Below are 15,609 nucleotides of genomic sequence, written 5' to 3'. Positions count from 1 at the left end.
AGGAGGGCAACAAAGGTGGTGAGGGGTCTGGAGACCAAGTCCTATGAGGAAAGGTTGAAGGAGCTGGGTATGTTTAGCCTGAAGAGAAGAAGACTGAGAGGGGATATGATAACCATGAGGAGCTGTCATATAGAGGATGGTGCTGAGTTGTTTTCTGTTGCCCAAGAAGGCCGGACCAGAACCAACGGGTTGAAATTAAAATCAAAAGAGTTTCCGTCTAGACATTAGGAAGAATTTTCTAACAGTTAGAGCGGTTCCTCAGTAGAACAGGCTTCCTTGGGAGGTGGTAAGCTCTCCTTCCATGGAAGGAGGTTAGATGGCCATCTGTCAGCAGTGCTGATTCTGTGACCTTAGGCAGATGATGAGAGGGCATCTTGGCCATCTTCTGGTCACTAGGAGTGTGTGGGGGGGGAGGTAGTTGTGCAGGGGGTTGGACTAGATGACCCTGGTGGTCCCTTCCAACTCTATGATTCTAAGTATGTGATGACATACAATCAAATGTATTATTACCAACTCAAATACCATGTACATCAACAAATCTATAGTTGAAATGTGGACATAACACAAAATGTGACACATACCAGGAAAACAAGTATTTTTCAGATAAGCTCTAACACACTCCAGTTCTATCCTCCTAAAAATAGAACATATACACAAAGGTATATCCCATGGCTACAACAGGATCTAGCTAGAGCCAGCATGGTGTAGTGGTTAAGAGCGGTGGACTCTAATCTGGAGAACTGGGTTTGATTCCCCACTCCTCCACATGAAATCAGCTGGGTGACCTTGGGGTAGGCCCAGTTCTCTTAGAGCTCTCTCAGCCTCACCTACCTCACAAGGTGTCTGTTGTGGGGAAGGAAAGGAGATTGATAGCCGGTTTGATTCTCATTAAAAGGTAGAGAAAGTCAGCATATAAAAACTAACTCTTCTTCTATCATGAGCTGTCACCCCCTTCCCAAGAAGATAAGGGGAAATATATGTTAAAGGCTTACGAAAATTAGGAGTTATGGAGTGGGGAGACAAATTTCTACATAATACCAAACAAGCATGGAACATTAACAGAATGATCATGTGTGCTGCTGGTTTTATTTTAAAACCAACTATAACATACCGTATTTTCCGGCGTACAAGACGACTGGGCGTATAAGGCGACCCCCCATTTTTACAGTTAAAATATAGAGTTTGGGATTGTCCCGAGTCCGCGGCATGGGGCCGGCCCTTGGGACTGCGCCCCAACCCCGTGGCCACCCCCGGTCCTCCTGGGGCAGCTCAACCCCTGGGGAAACAACACCACTTACTGGGGCGGAAGAAAGAGGGGGAGGGGGCGGCTGGACGAGCTGGCAGCGCGCCGGGAGGCGGGGCTGGCGGGAGGAACAGGAGGAGCCCGGGGGCCGACCTCCCGGCATGGAAGAGTGTGTGCCGACCCGGAGCGGCGGGACGTGGCTCTCAGGGGGAGTCGGCGAGGGGAGAAGGGAGCGGGGAAGAAGAGGGGGACAGGGGCGAGAGTAAGGGCCCTCGAGAAGAGCAAGACTAAAGGTGAGGGGAGGACTGAGCCGACGGCCCGTGGAGGGCGGGGCTAAAGGAGGGTTTGGAGGGGAGGGAAGCCCATAAAGACAGAAGCTAAAGCAGAGGCCGGGGAGGAAAGGGGGCATGTTGGGTGTGCTAGGCGGCAGCCAAAACACCCTGTGCTGGGAGAAGAGAGTGGCCACCCCAACCCCGGCCAGCCAGCCGCCTGCCTGCTTTGCGCTGCCGCTGGAGCACAGCCGAGCACTTCCCTCCGTGCACCCCGGCGCACCTGGCTCCGACTCCAAGCTGGGCAGTGAGCGCCCTCGCCGGGCTCACCTCCCCTCCCTCCTCTGCCGGACATGGACAGAGCGGAGGCAGCTCCCCAGGCAGATTCTCCAGTCCGGCTCGGAATTCAGCATCCGGCGTATAAGACGACCCCCGACTTTTGAGAAGATTTTCCTGGGTTAAAAAGTAGTCTTATACGCCAGAAAATACAGTAATTAGTTTTTATACCACTAACATGCAATCACAACTGCAGGATCACACAGTATCTCTAGTACTTCCTTTTAAAAACCTTTTGCCTATCTTGTATACCTCTGATCAGTTACCAGGCTCAATTCAAGGTACTGGCTATCACCTACAGTGAGTTTTCATATAAGGGCAGGGAGTGATACTGCATTGCCTTGTACCTTTGTCATCTTACATGCTGCATGGCTCACATTATGGTGGTGGAGCAACTGGCTGTGCACGCTGTCATTTAATTTTGTATTCCTAGTCCTAAACATTGGTATTGGCAGTCAATTTTGGATTTGTTGTTCTACTGCATTGTAAACTGAATATCTTACTGTACATTCACATTATTACTTGTAGAGTCATTCAGTTTTGCACTAATCCTATTGCATTGTTCATGCAGTGTCCTATATCGTCTGATTATTCCCCCCCCCCCCATTCTGCACTCTGTAATCCACCCTGACTCTCAGTGAGAAAGATGGGCTATAAATAAGCTAAATAAATACCTTTTGCGGTGAAACATCAGACCATATACCTCTTGCATTTCATGGCCTTCTAATTCCACTTCTCTAATTCCCCCCCCCCCCATGCATGCATATGTTTGTTGAAGTAGACTCTAGCCCACAAAAAAAATTATGGCTGCAGTAAGTCTGTTAGTGTTTACAGTGCCCCATTTTTTTTTTGCTATTATAACGACAGCTACCCTGTTTGTTCCATCTAGTCCAGCAACATCGACTCTGAAGATCAGCAGACCCGAGTGTTTTCTACACAGATAAATCCATGCCAGGGTGGATTTGATTTAAATCAAATCAATTTAAATTATGATTTAAATCACTTGTCAGTAAGACTAGATTTAAATCATGGGTTTCTATATAAACAGCACTTCTCATGACGTTGTTTCATTCAGGCCACAAGGCCTTGCATTTCTTTGTAGCAGTGTTTGCATTTTGCACCCATGCCAGCCTTACCCATAGGTAGAGGAACTTCATTAAAATATTCCCAAACTGGGTCTCTTTTACAGCCTGCTGCCATTATAGATTTTCTCCTCCAGGGAGAGAATATAATAAACCTCAGACTATATACACAAAAATTCCAAGACTTTCATTTTTTCTGCTTGCTCCTCCCTCCTCACACCTAACTCCTTGTGCAGATCTGTTCCACTCCAAACAATCTTCTATTAATTGAACTTACAATTTAGCACTTAAGAGGTAAAGGGGTTGATTCTGTGTAGATCGATTTGCTAAGGAGCAATGGGATTAAGGTCTTTTCCGTAACTCTGTATGTTTCCTTTATAACATTTTTGCTGTGAAGTAAAGGCATGTAATCTCTGCAGACAAATTTTCAAGAACTACAAAGCCAAGCATCTGTGATAATATCTTCTAGACCAGGTATGGGAAACCTCAGGCCCGGGGGCCGTATGCGGCCCTCGATGACATTTTTTGTGGCCCTCGGGAGCTCTGGGGCCCTGCCGTGGAGGTGGGGCGCAGAGCGGCCCTCCCCAAGGGTGTTCCTGGGGCCACGGCTTATAGCGGCGCTGCAGCGCCCTTTGGACCTCCTCTCGCCGACTGTCAGCTGTTGAGCAGCGAGAGGGAGGGGGAAGAGGCTGGCGGCTCCCAGCGGCAGAGCATGCATGCAGGAGCCGATCGGACTTGGGGGGGGGGCTTCCTTTCTCTCCCTCTCTTTCTCCCTCTTTTTCTGTTTCTTTCTTTGTCTCCCTCCTTCCTTTTCTTTCTCACTTCATCCTTTTCTTTCTTTCTCCCTCTCTCTCCATTTCTTTCTCCCTCCCTCCCTTTTCTTCTTTCTCTGTTTTCCTTCCTCCCTTGCCGATCGACTCGTTTGCTCGGGCCCACAGCTGGCTGCCCTCCCGCCTGGGAGGGGGGAGCAGGGACACCCTGCAGGCTTTCTCTGTGTGGCCTCCCCTGGGGTTGCCAACCTCCTGGTGGTGGCTGGAGACCTGGCAACCCTAGCCTCTCCCCCCACTAGGAGATCTACACCTGATATGGCCCCTGAATGATGTCATAAATGTGCAAATGGCCCTTGGCAGGAAAAAGGTTCCCCACCCCTGTTCTAGACAGAAAAATTGCCCAAAATAATCTTACAGAAATCTCTGCAAGAGCATGACATTGTGAATGGATTAATAGAATTCATTTACCAAAAATGTTAACATTGAATCAATATACAGTCTCATGCTACATAATTAAAAACTAATCCGAATTTCATGATGAATAACCTTTGGACTATAATGTATCTTAAATAAAAAACTATCTTTAGATAGATTCCCCCCAAAAAGAGCATTTTATTTTTTAAAAATCCAATTTAAATGTTTAAAAATCATTTTTTAATTATTATTTTTAATCACTGTTTTTTATCCACCCTGGTCCATGCATAATGCAGGAACTCTAAAGCGAGAGAATTACTGACAGATGGCTGTTCAGCCTCTACTTGAAACCTCCCGATAAAGGTAACTGGTTCGACTGTCAGCTTGCTTTTATTTATTTAGAATATTCCTATGCCATCTCTTCAGAGTCCTGCTCAAGGTGGCTTATAATTACAGACAAATCATTAGACATAAGCAGCATAAAACTGTCCATAAAAAAGAGCAGACCATCAAAAGCTGGTAAAATAAAACCCTTAATTAAAAGCCTGGGTAAAAGATGTGTTTTTACCTGGTGCCTAAAAGAAAGTAAGCAGGCGCCAGGTGAACCTCAAGGGGAAGAGCATTCCAAAGGCAAGGTACAGCCACACGACCACTTGGAAATTTCTCGTTATGTTCAAATGCAATCTAGTCTCCTGTAACAAGCCCATTAGATCTAGCCTGACTCAGTAGTAGAGTATCTGCCCTATTCCATGCGACAGCCCTTCAGGTATTTGAAGACTGCAATCTCCCCCCCCCCCGCCCGGTCTTTTGTTCTCTAGCCTAAACATAACCAACTCCTTCAACCTTTTCTTGTAGGACTCATTTTCCAGATACACAACTATCTTTGTTGCCTTCCTCTGCACCTGTTCTGGTGTGCTCAAAACTGAAGACCATTTTGTGTTAATTTGGTGGCTCCTAATAAAAGGTATTGAATGGAGTTTGTTCTTGTTTTGGGGTTTTGCATAGATGCATACGGCTATACAACTTTTTCTAAAATTACAAGCCTTTTTTGTAGCCATACTGCAAACTCATGATTAGCTTGTGATTGACTGCAATCCCAAAATCCTTTTCACATGTACTACTGCCAGGTCAGGTATTCCCCATCATTTGATTATTTTTGTCCAAAAGCAGAATTTTGCATTTATACATCTGTTGAATTTCATTTTGATCAGTTTTACTCTTTCTTTCTAACCTATCAAGGTCATTTTTTAGTTTTATTTCTGTCTTCCAAGGCATATGCTATCCCTCCTGGTTTTGTGTTACCTGAAAAATTGATAAGGATTCCCTCAACTTTATTATCCAAGTTACTGATAAAAATGGCAAAGAGCACTAAGCTTACCTTCAACTGTCCATAAGATCATGAAATCCTGTATTACATAGTCATTTTCCCTCGAAGTTCCCATTATGTTCACCTCATCAACCAAATCTTCCCTACTGGTTGGCATCACATCAACGATAACCAGTCTCTTAGTTCTTTCTACCATCTTCTGAACAGCAATGCCATCAGCAAGGCATATCAGAAATCTGACTTTCAAGCTTAGCAGAATTTACCTTCCAACCTGTATCAGGATAGTTGAAATAATCAGTTATGATAAATGGAACTAACAAACCTCTAAAAACCTTGTAGTACCTTAAGTTTTAAAACCACTCCATGAAACCAAATTGTTTCAATTCAGTCTGCATCTACAAGATTATCCAACACCAGATAAATAGCAACCTCCCTGTACTTCACCAAGGCCTTTTTTGTGTAGAATCAAAATTATAATAAAAATAGTGAATAACGTGCCACACCAGGAAAAACTAAGTACCTACCATTTTAAACAGTAAATCTTCTCAAACGGCTAATTGTCACTAACTGGGAACATGCTGCAAGCTTTTTGCAAAAGACCTATATACAAAACATCCAGAATCCATTCAAACTTTCAAGCAGTCAACTGAAAATAATGCAAGTAATATACACCAAACAAAACCTATTAGAACTAATTCCCAAGAACAATACTATACTTGATTTAATCCTGTTTTTCTGCAGAGCACTTCTGTGTCCAAAACCTCTATTGACATTTGGAAGGCCTCGTTCAAAATCAAGGACACACATTTTGTAAATGACCACACAGAAAGGACAATCAAAAATATTTTACCTACTCAGATGTATGAAAAACAATGTATAAAACTGATTAAATGTTACATGAGAAATCGACCAGATTTGTTTTTTACTATAACTGGATGGGCTTGAAAGCTGCTGATTGACTTTTGAAGATCATGTACCAGGTTTTGAAGCATGTATATACCAATAAGGATCTCAAGTTCCTTACAGGTGCAACTGAAGCAGACATAAGTCATTCCTGTGCTTTAACTGCAATTGCCCATATGCTTCCCTACTTCTAATTTTCCCCATTATTTGAAATGCTTATAACTCAGCCTTTCTCTTACAGGACCCAAGGTACCTTACAACAGAAGGTTAAAACCAACCGACTTATGAAATAATAAACGCACTTACAAAGAGCATTATGCAAGCACTTGTAAGATCACCACTATCCTCCTTCAAGTGTCCAGTGAACAATACTAGTTTGCATAATTTCCTGTAAGGTATAAGGATATATTCCACAATAAAGGGGCCGAAACTGAAAAGGCCCACAACCGGACAGTGCCAGTGTTAATCTCCCTGTAGGAAGGGATGGACAGGAAAAACAGTTGAGATTACCACCTTTCTGTTGCCTTTATGTAAAGTGCTATGCACACTGATGGTGTATTATTTTCAGCAAGAGTACTGCCTCAAAATGAAAGAACAGGACTTGTAGATTAGTTTCACCAATTACAACTAAAGGATGCTAATTCGATTTGATTTATTACAGTCATTTGACCAGCATTATAAAAATACAAGAATGAATATCGTCGGCCTTACTAAGGTCAAGACAAATTTGAAAACAAACCTTAAGAACATTATCAAAAAGGAGTATGACCATTATTGAAATAAATAAATTAGAATTAAAAAGTTACCGCTGTAATTTCCGAACCCTACATATCAACATGCAGTTTCTAGCGACCTTGATCGAGACCTGGGGATTATTGCCTGCTAACAAGTGATCCACTTTAGTTTTGTCCGTTTCTCCAGAGTTTTTCTAGCAAAGGGTTAATCATTTTAATTCTAGCCTCCCTGTAGAAGATACACCGTAGGAGCATATGATCGATCGTTTCCACCTCATGGAGCAGGCATGAGCACTTTCTTTCTATAAAAGAGATCTTCTTAAATTTGCCTTCAAGAACTGCAGAGGGGAGTGCCGCACACCTGGCAAGGGTGAACGCTCTCCTGATGTTATTGGAGTCCAATGTGGCCAAATAGGCCACTGGGGCGACCACATATTTGGCACTCTGTGGGCATATGAATCCGGTGTTCTAGATATATCAGCTTGCCGCTCAGTGTCTTCAATCCTCTGCCTGATCAGCTGTTTTGCTTGATCAAGCCCACTCCTTAGGAGGGCTTGAGGGGATAAACCTAAGTTCCTTACATAATTCAAAACAGCCCGTAGCCATTTTGACTGGAAATTATCTCTAAATATCAGGGGGGAAAGGCCCTGAGAATTCAGATTTCCTTTTAGCAATAAATAAGTGGACATAATACTGACCCTGGCCTCCATCATCATTCTAGTTTCTAATCTGATCCAGGCATTTGAAACACTTTTTGGAGAACTAAAGGATGCTAAAACACATATCGGCAGTAAATCTTCCTAAGTGTTAACAGGACAGCCTATATGCCTCCATAGGCAGAAAGTACTGAAATAACAAGCCCATAGCAATTGTGGTGAAGAAAAAGTTGTTTATGGGAAGGTGCCTGACGTTAAATGGGGCAGCAACCCTGCTGTGTGTTAATGGGTGAAGCTGAGAGCTAGGCACACTCTCCTCAATTGAAGAAAAGGCAACGGGCCACCGTGTCATAGGGCCTACGCCACTCTAAGTGCCAACTGCAAGCCCTCAAGCCAATCATGCTGCAAACTATTTCCTCCAAAGGCTTGGCATACAGGCTCCATATTGGGAGAATCCAAATGTGGATGCCCACCTGAGTTCTCAGGCAGGTGAGCAGAAGGAGGAGGGGGAGAAAAACTGTGGGAAGAGTCATGGGTTGAAAAAGCTCTGGGGGAAGAGAGTCTCTCTCATGCATAACACAGAAAATTTCTGCACAACCTAACAAGAGTGCACCTGAAGAGCAATAATGACAGATGTAGAACATTCCCTTTCTATACAAGCTTTTTTCCTGCCCAAAGGCCTGCATTCAGACTCTTTCCTCACCCAGCAACAGAGAGCAGTGAAAGAACTGAATGAAGCACTGAACACAGACATGTTTCATTAGGCTTATTCTAACCAGCAAGCCTTGCTGTTAGGAAGATATCAATTGCACCACAAAGTTCTGAAAATGATTTTAAGGACAGAACACACTCTAGAAAGGAATCCCTCTGCCAAATACATTTTTCTATGAAAAGCCTCAATGCCTTCTAGTTATGTCATAGTACAAAGCATAAGAGTCCAGAAGAAGCAAAAGCAAGTATGCCAATGGGCTCTTTTTGAACAATGTAAAGGTTGAATTCTGCTTGTCAAACTACAGGGACAGAAAGACTTCCTACAACCACCCTGCACAGCAAAAAAGGTCTCCCTAGATAATACTTAAAGCTTGAGTGAAGATATTTGATTAATTGCTGCAAGAAAAAAATCTGCCTTCAAACCTATTTCGGGTTTTCAACATCAGCAACCACAAACCTTTTAAACATATACAAGTGAAGCTGCACTGATAGCATTAGGCCACATTTGTACAAGAACTTTCCGCATATCTGGAGGAGTACTTAAGGCAAGCAAGCCAAAAAAGAAAAGGGGGGGGGGAAAGAATGGGAGGTGGTACACTTCCATCAAGGTAGCATGTTGCACATGGGATTCTACAAATTCTGTGGTGATGTTCCATCTGTACAATTCCCCTGATCTACCATGTGGATTATGGCAGCGCAGCACAGGCATCATACAGCTTGCCATGCTGAATACACATGAACACATGAAGCTGCCTTATACAGAATCAGACCCTTGGTCCATCACAGTCAGTATTGTCTTCTCAGACCGGCAGCGGCTCTCCAGGGTCTCAGGCAGAGAAAAATCTTTCACATCACCTACTTGCCTGGTCCCTTTAACTGGAGAAGCCGGGGATTGAACCTGAGACCTTCCGCATGCCGAGCAGAGGCTCTAATACTGAGCCACAGCCCCTCCCCTGAATGCACTAAAGGCTTCCTCACCCTCTCCAAAAGAGCAGCTGTAAGAGCTCAGCATGCCTATGCTCAAGTTCATCTACTGGGGAGGAAGAAGCTTCATTAAACATTCTAGGAACAATATGCCAGGTACATCATGTTACTTGAGCCTGTAGGAGAGAAAGCTAGACCTTTTCTTAACAAAGAAATACAGTGCAATTCAATTTGGTAGATGTTGTTGGGAATTTTTTTAAAAAATGAAAGCTACATGCCATGAAGTGTTTCTGCTAAAGAGAGAACATTATCACTCACTAAACAATATGAAAAGGACAAGATGAATGCATTTGCCACGCTTGCTTACTTTGTTATAGTAAGTCCCTGTCATATATACTAAAAATCATAACCTGAGTACTTACAGAACATTTCAAAACATGCGGCTGATGCAGAAATATGCCACAAGGAACTCCCCATTAGCTAGGGCTCTAGCATATTTCTGAAGCTGGAGACTTGGACTTACAAATTCAAACATAACCTCAGCCATTTCTTTTGATAACAATGAAAACGCACCCTGACATTTGAGGAAGTGAATAATGCTTTCCAAGTTGAGAGTTGATGCAATAGCTATGAGAGAGTCAGTAAGTTCCTCATCTGAATTCACATCCTTCAAATTCAACGGGTGACCTAAAGCGATGATCTCAACCCAGGGGTCAGAACCCTGAGACAGAATGCTTTTCACTTTTTGGAAAAAGCTGCTGCCAGTGCACTTAATTAGAGAACAAAGGCATCTTGCCTCCTACCTATCTTTGAACAAATGCTGCGAAGAGCAGCAGGAGAGTGAGGCAAGGTCACACAACGGCCTGTTCCTCACTATGGTAAAGTTACATGCTTGCAGCTCAGTGAGTCCCATGCTATAGCCTGCAGTTGAAAGCCCCCCCCCCCCCAGCTCTGGAAAGTTTGAAGATTTACAGCATGGTTCTCTCTAGCCCTCATCTTCCTATCTACAATACTAAACTGTTGTTGTAAAGATTACTGAAATAATGAATGTGAAACACTCTATTTGATGTTAAGCATTTACTAAAAATGCAATTGGCTTAGTGGACACCTATTACTAAAGAAGTCAGTAAGGAAAAACATTTATTAAAACCTTAACATTATGCAGTCATCCTGCCCTACATCCCCCCCCCCCAGCCATTCTATGGTCCAGATAATGCACCCTGTGTCTATCACACTTGTGATCTGAAGATATAGAACAGCAAAAGATATAGAATTTTCTTGGCTAACATTGTAAGAGCTGTCCATGGTCCTCAAGCAGTGTCACATTAAAAAAAAACCTTGCTGTCTTAGAAAGATCAGACCTCCCCTGGCCTTTTAAAAACAATGGCTACTACATCAAGCTTTCAATCAAATTACATCACTACAGTTTTTTTTATAAAAAAAAAACTACAGAACTGCTTGGCTAAGTTGGTCTATAAATAATTGAACTCTCTTTCAACTCACAGTCCCCCTGACATTTACAACACAATGAAATTAATTAAATATCAATAAAATATAATAAAAATTAAAACTTAGTATTTGAAGTAATGCTACTTTCCTGCAACACCACTTCTCATTTATCTAGCTCAAAAGACCCTGCCCCCAAGGCCAGGCTTCAAACTTGTCCAGAAGGCTGATACACAAACCTGGTATCCCCTGGTCACCTCACTGTCTCAAGTACTGGCACTATCACTATAGGGGGTGTCTGGATATAAGGGCTCCACCCTCACACCTTCAGCCACCAGCATCCCCAGTTACTCAAAAGAGACTTCCTGAGGAACTAAAGACCATCAACAACATCTGAGCAACCATAGATGTTGGGTCTCTATATATGAACATCCCCCCAAAAGAACATTATCAAAGATAATACCACAGCAAACTTGGCTATCAAACGTTCCTTATTTGTCCTCACTACTTTGAATTTGGTTTATATCTTCAGATTAACAGGACAGCTGGTTATTGCCTACAGCTCACAACTTAGATCACTTGAACACATTATCCATGATCAACAGCCTCTGTGGATACAGATATTTCTCATTCACAGGCTTTGGGCGGTAGGGATTTTCTTCATACAGGCAGTCCTCCCCGGCCCCCCACAGCTTAGAAAGCTTCTCACCAATAATCTTTGATCAACCCAACAGAGAAACCTAGGAACCAAACCCTGCAACAGATCTATATGCCAACTTTCCCTCCATTTTTTTGCCATCAAGTTGCAGCCAACTTATGAAAACCTCACAGGGTTTGCATGGCAAGAGATGTTCAGAGGTGGTTTGCCATTGCCTGGCTCTAAGTAAGTAACCTTGGTATTTGGTAGTCTCCCATTCACATACTGACCAGGGCCAACCCTGCTTAGCTTCCAAGATCTGACAACACCGGGCTATCCTGGGTTATCTGGGCTATCCTCAGGGTTTCCCCCCATAGACACTTAAGCAATAGTGTTACGGGTCCTAATAACATCAGCTATGCCATCCAGGGCTCATCCATTTGCTCATCATCAAATTTAATATATGCCATCATGCGCCAACAATGCCCTTTCATTGGATGTGTCAGTCTCTGAATGAGAGAATCAATGATCACAAATCTGACATAAGAAATCACAATATTCAGAAACTAGTGGGGGAACATTTTAGTCTCCTTGGATGTACTATTACAGACCCGAAGGTCACTGTTCCATAAAGCCTTGACAGGTGGAAATCACTCAAGTTAATGACTGTGTTTAGAAAGTGTGCAGAATTTACAGCTAGGATTGCTGCAGATCATGATCAAGATCTTACTTGGTAAGAGTCAGAATGTTAAACACTGGATACTGATTTGGGCTGATTCAGAACATAGCATAAGAAAAAGCACAGTTGTGAGGAATACTGAGCACTTTCCCAAGTCTGACTGATTTTACAAACTTTAAAAAGGTAAAGGTCCCCTGTGCAAGCACCGGGTCATTCCTGACCCATGGGGTGACGTCACATCCCGATGTTTACTAGGCAGACTTTGTTTGCGGGGTGGCTTGCCAGTGCCTTCCCCAGTCATCTTCCCTTTACCCCCAGCAAGCCGGGTAATCATTTTACCGACCTCGGAAGGATGGAAGGCTGAGTCAACCTTGAGCCGGCTACCTGAAACCAACTTCCGTTGGGACTGAACTCAGGTCATGAGCAGAGGTTGGACTCCAGTATTGCAGCTTATCACTCTGCGCCACGGGGCTTTAAACTTTAAAGAACCAAAAAACATTACAATTTAATATTGTTACATAAGCTGAAAACTAATTTTAAAACAAGACGTCACTTGAACTGTACACTCGAAGCGAGAATGAGTAAAGAGTATTAGTTACAACTATTGGCAACTTTGCTATTTTATTAGATATAAAAACACTGTGTCTGAACAGGCTTAAGATAGGCTACATATGCCAAAACGGCTCTGCGCAAACTTACACAGAGTTCCACATTTCTGTAGATATGAACTTTTATGTACCATGACAACAGACCAAGTAAGAACAAAACTGAGGTGACAAAGAAAATACACCAGTGTAGGTAGCTGCATTAAGCCTGTGGTGGCAAAGCAAAGAGTCATCAGGTAGTTTAAAGGCTAAGATATTTTGTAGCATAAACTTTCATGAGCTAGAGAGCACTCCATCAAATGCATCAGATAAACCTGATGAAGTGGGCTCTAGCCCCAAAAATTTATGCCACAATATATATTAGTCTGTAAGATGCCCCAAGATTCCCTTTTGTATTTAAGAACATACATTACACATCTTTAAACAACCTATAGGGGGAAGGTTATCTGCTTGCAGACACTATAAAACCTAAGTTCAACTCCTGGCCTAGGCAGTCAAGAGGTAATCAGGTAGCAGGACTGGAAAAGAGGCCTGAAAACCAAGAAGTGTCAGAGTAGAGAACCCTGTACCAATACTTTGAAAAGTGTTAGTGAATGTGTTCAGCATACAACACATGGGTAAACAGTACAGAAGAATAATATGACACCATACAGTACAGGTGACAATGAACAAGGAACAGCAAATACCAAGAATAGTGGTGCAATCCTTCATGGAGTTTCAATGGCACTGAAGGTAACTGTATTTAATTACAACAAAAGCCATGAGAAGGTATAGCTGCTTCAATCACAGACTATAAGCCATTTTAAAAAAATCCATAGTGTATCATTGTGAATGACCCCCTCCCCCAAGATTCACAGTACTGGTAAATAGAAAATGAATCAAAGCACCACTGTGCAGACTCCCACCCCCCAAACTCAACTAACAAAGTCTCAAAAACTATTTTTTCCTGAATAATTATGGTAGTAGGTAAATTTTTAAGTTAGTGTGGTATTCTGGTTACAGTGCTGGAATAGGATCTTCAAGTCCTGAGTTCAAATACGTCCAGTCATAAAGATTACTGAGTGACTATGGAAATGTCACTCTCTCTAATCCACATCTTTGCGACAATGAGTACCCAGGTATGCTACACTATGCTCTTTGGAGAAAGGGCAACGGGAACTCATGCACAGCAGGGCCAACTGGAGAGAATGATAACTATGTTACATGATGCATTGTCAGACAGATTCTTGGAAAGCTATTATCCCATTTGACTGTCAAACAAAGAGGAAAGTCTGACAAGCAACATTCCATGGACCACACCAGAAAGGGAATAATTATATACATGAAAGGTGCCGTGCTGTTAAAACAGGGCATTAACAGGAATGCTTTTGTTAAGAGGGCTTTCCAACAACAAACCAGTGCACTCTCCACTGACTGCAAGACACCTACACCTATGGTCTTGGAAGCTCACCATCCTTACTACACATTTACAATTGTCAAAAGTGCCTACTCAGCTATTTAAAGAAAAAAATTCCATGTGTCCAAAGGCATCCTTACGACTTTGTATGTTTTAACAGTCTCAACATCTTGTCATATTTTTAGGCGCCCAGCGAAGAATCTGCAACTCTCTCCTTCACCATTTTATCCTCACAGTAACTCTAATGACTGCCTCAGGGTAACCCAGCAAGTTTCATACCTAAGAAAGGATTTCAACCAAAGTCCCCTTGGTCCCATATAGTTACTTGTATTCCACATTGGTTCCTTACATCCTGTAAATAGAGGTTGCTATTACCCTGCACAAGCAGGACAGCACCTGAAGCAGTTTTTGAAGGCAAGACTAACCCTTTACCCAAGATGAGGGGGGTGTAGAGGAATATGGCAAGAATCAGAGAAAGCATCTACAGAACAAAGCCACGCAAGCGACACTGACCTTTTCAGAAAGAACCCAGGAGGATCCTAGCATCCCAGGGCGAGTGTGTGTGTGTGCCAGATGAACAATGGTGGAGAAATAAGAGTTTGTGCATGACACAGGTCATTTATGCACGGGAGGTTTTGCCTTGGATTTGCCGCTCTCAAGATGCATATTTTCCCCATCCGAATTCTCAAACTCTGCATGGGGGCTGATTGTTGAGCTTTGAGAATCTGGATGGGAAAAAATGTGCATCTAAAGCGTGGCAAAAGACAGTCATGCTAGGAAAAGTTGAGGGAAGCAGGAAAAGAGGAAGACCCAACAGGAGATGGATGGACTCAATAAAGGAAGCCTCCGCCTTCAATTTGCAAGATCTGAGCAAGGCTGTCAAGGATAGGTCATTTTGGAGGACTTTCATTCATAAGGTCGCCATGAGCCGGAGGCGACTTGACAGCACTTAACACACACACACACAAAGAGTGGCAAATCCTAAGGCAAAACCTCCCATGCAGAAATGGCAGCAGAAACTGACAACGCAATCCCATGCAGATTTACCGCCAGTCCGCACTAACTGATTTCAACAGGGTTGGAGCGGCGTGGCTCTGCACAGAACTGCATTGTGAGTAACGGCACCCTGGCGAAAGGGAAGCTGGCACCGAGGGACCGGAGAAGGTCAGGGCGCGCTTTGCTGAGAGGAGAGGTCGGGGCGGAGGGGCACCGGGGCGGGGAGAGGGTGGCGGGCCAAGCGCTGCGTCAGGGAGGGCGGCTGTTGGCCGGGGAACTCACGCATGAGAGTGCTAAAGGCCACCACCGCCAGCAGCCCCTGCAGGAAGATGCCGAAGCTGTCCATCAGGGCCCCGTTCTTGCAGCCGCCGTAGGCCGGCCCGGACGACGACGAGGAAGCGCCGCCGCCGCCGCCCGCCGCCAGCGAGCCGGGCTTGGCCGTGGCGAGGCCGGAGGCGCTGGGGGCGTGGGAGCCCCCCAT

General features: G+C 43.8%; 1 protein-coding gene across 1 annotated transcript in view; it reads right to left on the bottom strand.

Annotated features, from left to right (window-relative positions):
• STIMATE (STIM activating enhancer) overlaps window positions 1-15,609 on the bottom strand; it is a 39,549-nt gene extending 23,940 nt beyond the window's left edge. The window contains exon 1 of the mRNA XM_056847145.1: window positions 15,411-15,609. Within this exon, the coding sequence (XP_056703123.1) occupies window positions 15,411-15,609 (199 nt within the window). The remainder of the gene's footprint in view (window positions 1-15,410) is intronic.

Source organism: Euleptes europaea, chromosome 1 (assembly GCF_029931775.1).
Source record: "Euleptes europaea isolate rEulEur1 chromosome 1, rEulEur1.hap1, whole genome shotgun sequence".
Taxonomy (NCBI): Eukaryota; Metazoa; Chordata; class Lepidosauria; order Squamata; family Sphaerodactylidae; genus Euleptes; species Euleptes europaea.
This window is presented reverse-complemented; position numbering and strand designations above follow the sequence as displayed.